The following is a 4775-nucleotide window of genomic DNA, read 5'->3' on the forward strand; positions in this document are numbered from 1 at the left end:
CATTCCCCAAGCAGGGCTGGAACCTCAAGATTTAGCAACTGAATCAACTTCTTAGGCTGCTGTGGATGCGCCAGGCTAGGTGATGGAGTGGATTAGGGATCGGGATAGAATATTCTCTTGCTTTAAACCCCACTAATTACACTGCAGTCCAAATTCCTTGCCATGCCCCTACATGACTGGGCTCCTGCTTCCCCTCTGACCTTACTTCCTGCTACTCCCACAGGGTACTCAGCATTCCCTCACATCAAGACAGCCCTTACAGCCTCCATGTTAGTGAAGCCCACCCAAGCTGCTGCAATTGATCCAGCTCCCAGATTTCTGTGGCTTAGCCCGATAGTTGGCTTCTTGCTCATGTTAAGACTCTAGCTGCTCCAGGGCAATCATGGCACATCATGGCCTCACAGTGCCTCTCATCGCGATAAGTATGTTCTGGGGCTTCGTCAGTTTCTCCGTTTCCTGGTTCATCCCTAAGAGTCTTAGCAGGGTAGTTATCATCACCCTATTGGTGACCTGTTCAATTTGCTGCTCTTTTTTTTTTTTTCTTTTGAGACAGGATCTCACTCTGTTGCCCAGGCTGCAGTATAGTGGCGTGATCTTGGCTCACTGCAGCCTCGACCTCCCAGGCTCAGGATCCCTCTCCTGCCTCAGTTTCTTGGGTAGCTGGGACAACAGGTGCATGCCATCATGGCTGGCTGAATTTTTGGTATTTTATGTAGAGATGGGGTTTTACCATGTTGCGCAGGCTGGTCTTGAACTCCCGGGCTCAAGCAGTCCTCTTACTTCTGCCTCCCAAAGTGCTGAGGTTACAGGTGTGGCCCACCGCACCCAGCTAGTGCTGTCTCTTTTGGCTGATTGCAATTCTTTCTCATCTCAGTCTTCTCTTTGGACCACAGTTAAAAAATGAAACCAGCTGGTATCTGAAGCATCACTTCCTTGTGGAAGAAGACATGCTCTATAGTGCTAGCCGTTGAGGTTCCGAGAAGAGAATTCCATCTAGATGCAAAATCTCCTCCAGATGGAGACCTTCTTTCTTGACTTTCCTGTTTCCAGCATCAGCTGCCTTAAACAGTGGTACCACATCTGAATATCTTGTCCTATTTCCTCCTTCACTTTTTTACTTTGACTTATGTGTCTACCTAACCTAAACTGTGCTGATGCCATGAAACGTTTATGCACTCTTCTGAGAGACGATGCTTTTCTGAGAATATTTTATTCTCTCCTTGGAATCTGTGGATTTGAAGATGGCTCCTGTCTTCTCGTAACATGGGAATCAGTGAAGTGTTTAAAAACTGCTGCAAGATAAACAAGACTGCAATGGGCAGTCAGTAGGAGAGCATGCTCAGAGAGAGGCTGTGTCACAACACTTACACCAAAGTATATTTTCAGGACGAGCTTCTTACCTCTTCCATCTCTTGGAATAAAATATTTTTCTGCTTCCAAAATAAAACAAAGTCTAATGCAAGTGTTCGTGCTCCATGTGGTGATTCAGGGACCCAGAGGCCTTGCATTTGGTGGCTCTGCCATCTGCTGGGGTGCTGGTCCTCTGTGCTCAGCTGGTGGGGGCAGGGAGCAGAGGCAGAGAAGACCACAAGGGGGGGTTTTCTGACTTGAGCGTAGTCCTTCGTAGAACCTAGTCATACGGCCACATCTAACTGCAAGGAAGGCTGGGGAATACACTCCAGCTGTGCACCCAGGATAAAGTACAAATGTGTTTAGTGAACAGCTAGTTTGTTCCTGCTGTAGCCTCAGAAACCTTTTGCTTTACCTCCACCAGGCCTGAGGGACGGGCAGCAGAACTAGCAGCCCCCTGCTGCAGATGCAGAAACAAGGCTCAGACAAGCTGTTCACCTTGCCCAAGGCCACACAGTGAGTTGGTGTCAGAAATCATCTCTTGGCCTAGAGCCTGTGCTTCTTCAGCGGGAAGCAGCCTGGCCACCCCACCCTGAGCATCCCCCACTGGCCTGGCCCTCCCCTGAGGCCTTTACCAATCTCCACCTTGTGTCAGAAGTCACCAGGGACCTGGTAGTTTCTGGTCCAGGGGTGAGCTGCTGTGGGGTGTTTGTACCTGCAGTACGCATCTAGCTCAATCCATGGAGTGGGGCCTGGTATGGGCATAGCACAGAAGACTGAGCATAGAGAGGCTTGCTAAAACCTCAGAAGGGCTGAGAGGTCAATGAGAGGAAGACAAGTGAATGGGTGACAAGTGAACTTGCTGAGCAGTGGTGTGATATCTACAGCACTCTGCTGCTGAAGTCTGCCTCTCCCCACCACCCACCAAACCCTGGCAGCATCAAATCCCGGTTCCACCTCTGTGCTCACGATTGTGCCCCTCCCCTATGGCCCTCCAGCGGCCCCTTCCTGTCCCATCTCCCATGTGCTGCAGCCACAAGGGCCTGCCCAAGTGTTCCTGCCTGGGCTGAGGTCTTCTGTGGCCCCTCCAGGGGCACAATCACCTTCTTCCAACCTGCTCTGTGCCTGAGGCTGACCTGTGTGTCCCAGCACTGGGCTCTGTGGAGTCAGGCCTCCAGTTGGGTTTGGGCACTGTGAGGCACCCACAGAGACAGAAGTGGTATGGGTCAGGGTCTTTATTCCCACAGTTCTCTCCCTATAGGTGTCTGGGACTGGTGCCTCTAGCAGAGGCCATCACTCCTCCCAAGGAAGCTGACTCTAAGTTCCAGCACTCACTCCTTACCCTCTTCCCTTCGGGGTGATAATAGTTCTGTTGCTCCTGGTCCAAGGCTACTGCTGTATTCCTTGTGTTCCTTTCACAATAGCCTCAATGTAAAGAATCTCCCCTCGAATCCCTGCCTCGCTTTCCTCCCTCCCTTCTTCCCTCCCTCCCTCCTTCCCTCCCTTCCTCTCTCCCTTCCTCCCTTCCTTTCTTCCTTCTTCCCTCCTTCCTTCCTTTTTTTTTTTGAGACAGAGTCTCACTCTGTCACCCAGGCTGGAATGTAGTGGCATGATCTTGGCTCACTGAGATCTTCACCTTCAGGGTTAAAGTGATTCTCATGCCTCAGCCTCCCAAGTAGCTGGGATTACAGGCATATGCCACCATACCTGGCTAACTTTTATTTTTCTTTCATAGAGATGGGGTTTCACCATGTTGACCAGGCTGGTCTCAAACTCCTGACCTCAGGCAATTTGCCCACCTCGACCTCCCAAAGTTCTGGGATTACAAGCGTGAACCACCGCGCCTGGCCTGAATTCTCCTATCTGTGGTGTGCTCCTGTTTCCTGTTGGGATGCCAACCTGCGCCTCTCATCTTAGGGCCTCTTACTTGCTGTTTCCACTGCCTGGTGTGCTCTTCCCTCAGGTCTTTATATGGGCAACTACTTTTCTGCTTTAAGATCTCAGCCTTACTGCCATTTTCTCAGAAGACCTTCCCAGAGAGAGGGGTCACCTCTAGCCAAAGGTGTCCCCCTCACCCCAGCCATTCTGAATCCCATAGCCCTAGACGATTTTCTTCCTTGTATTTGTCAGTGTTTGCAAGGTTTGTCTGGTTTTCTTCTCTGGAATACAAGTTTCATGAGGGCTGAGGTTTTTATCTGTCTTGTTTTCTTCTGTATCCCCCAAGCCTAGGACAGTGTCTAGCACCTAGTAGGTACTTATTATAAGTGTTTATTGAATTTGTAAATGAAACAGATTCAATATGTAAACCAGCGAGTAGCATAAATGAATAAATGAATGCATAGATTGGCAAGTAACTCATCTGAATGAATGGATGAATGAATTGGGCAAATGTGTAACAAATGAATGAACACATTGACATAGACAGGCACCTAGGGAGAATGCCATGTGAAGACGAAGGCAGGGATTGGGGTGATGCCTCCTCAAGCCCAGGACTCCAAAGATTGCCAGTAAGCCCCCAGAAGCTGGGGGATAGGCAAGGAACAGATTCTTCCTCACAGCGTTAGAAGGAACCCACCATGCCCATACCTGGATTTTGGACTTCTAGCCTCCAAAACTGTGGGACAATCCGTTTCTGTTTGTGAAGCCACCCAGTCTGTAGTGCTTTTTATGGCAGCCCAAGCAAAGGAATAAACTGTGTCTAGTCTTCAGGCTTCTAGAGCTTTAGAGGTGATGACCTACAGTGTACAGGTGGCAAGAGAGTGGGCTGGCAGCTGGGGACAGCCCCAGATCTGCCACTGACTTGCTGGCCTGGTCTTCCTGCCTGCGAACTGAGGGGTGGGACTGCAAGATTTCTAGAGTCCTTCCCAACCCTGACTTTTCCTACTTGAGGAGCTGTCAAGAGGAGGCCAAGCAAGGCCAGGCAGCACAACCCAGGTCACCCAGAGGGTTAATGGGACGTGGTCCCAGGAACAGCCTCTTGCCAATTGCATAATGATTGCTCCTTTGCCCGAGATGCCTTCCAGCAGAATCTACAGCAAGCCTGACCTTCTCTGATCCTCTGTTCTCCACCCCTGAGTGGCCTGGTGCTGTGTGGGTCTGATGAGACCCTGGCTATTTGGAAAGGCGGCTTCCTGCAGGAGGGAGTATGAGAAGGGCCCTGCTGGTGTCCTGCGAGTTCTTGCACTGCCTCCCTAGGCTGGCTAGATAGAAGGCAGAGGCCTGGGACCCACTGTGCAGTGGCATAATATGTCTTTGTCTGGCCAAGGCTTCTGGGGATCATGGAGGCTGATCACATATCCATCCTCCCCCAGTATTTTCTTGGAGTCCCTGGCAGGAGGCTTGATGTCCTGGCTGGCCTGCTGACTTCCCTTCCTGCCTTACTCCAATGCCTTCTTAGAATCAGCCCAGGGACTCAGGCTGGTCCA

At 50.7% G+C, this 4775-nt stretch overlaps 1 protein-coding gene across 1 annotated transcript; it reads left to right on the forward strand.

Moving 5' to 3' along the window:
• Positions 1–382: 382 nt before the first annotated feature.
• On the forward strand, positions 383–971 carry LOC108290299 (V-type proton ATPase subunit e 1-like). The gene is made up of 2 exons (XM_017510086.2): positions 383–523; positions 834–971. Exons 1-2 carry the CDS (start codon positions 383–385, stop codon positions 969–971), a joined length of 279 nt encoding a protein of 92 aa, XP_017365575.1.
• The last annotated feature ends 3804 nt before the right edge of the window (positions 972–4775 follow it).

The sequence above is a fragment of the Cebus imitator genome, unplaced genomic scaffold (assembly GCF_001604975.1).
Source record: "Cebus imitator isolate Cc_AM_T3 unplaced genomic scaffold, Cebus_imitator-1.0 Scaffold430, whole genome shotgun sequence".
Taxonomy (NCBI): Eukaryota; Metazoa; Chordata; class Mammalia; order Primates; family Cebidae; genus Cebus; species Cebus imitator.

Bases quoted from the DNA above. Each gene is read 5' to 3' on its own strand.
- LOC108290299 (XM_017510086.2), top strand. From the start codon at position 383: ATGGCACATCATGGCCTCACAGTGCCTCTCATCGCGATAAGTATGTTC. The intron at 524-833 runs TGCTCTTTTTTT...GCACCCAGCTAG, and splicing joins TGGTGACCTGTTCAATTTGC to TGCTGTCTCTTTTGGCTGAT.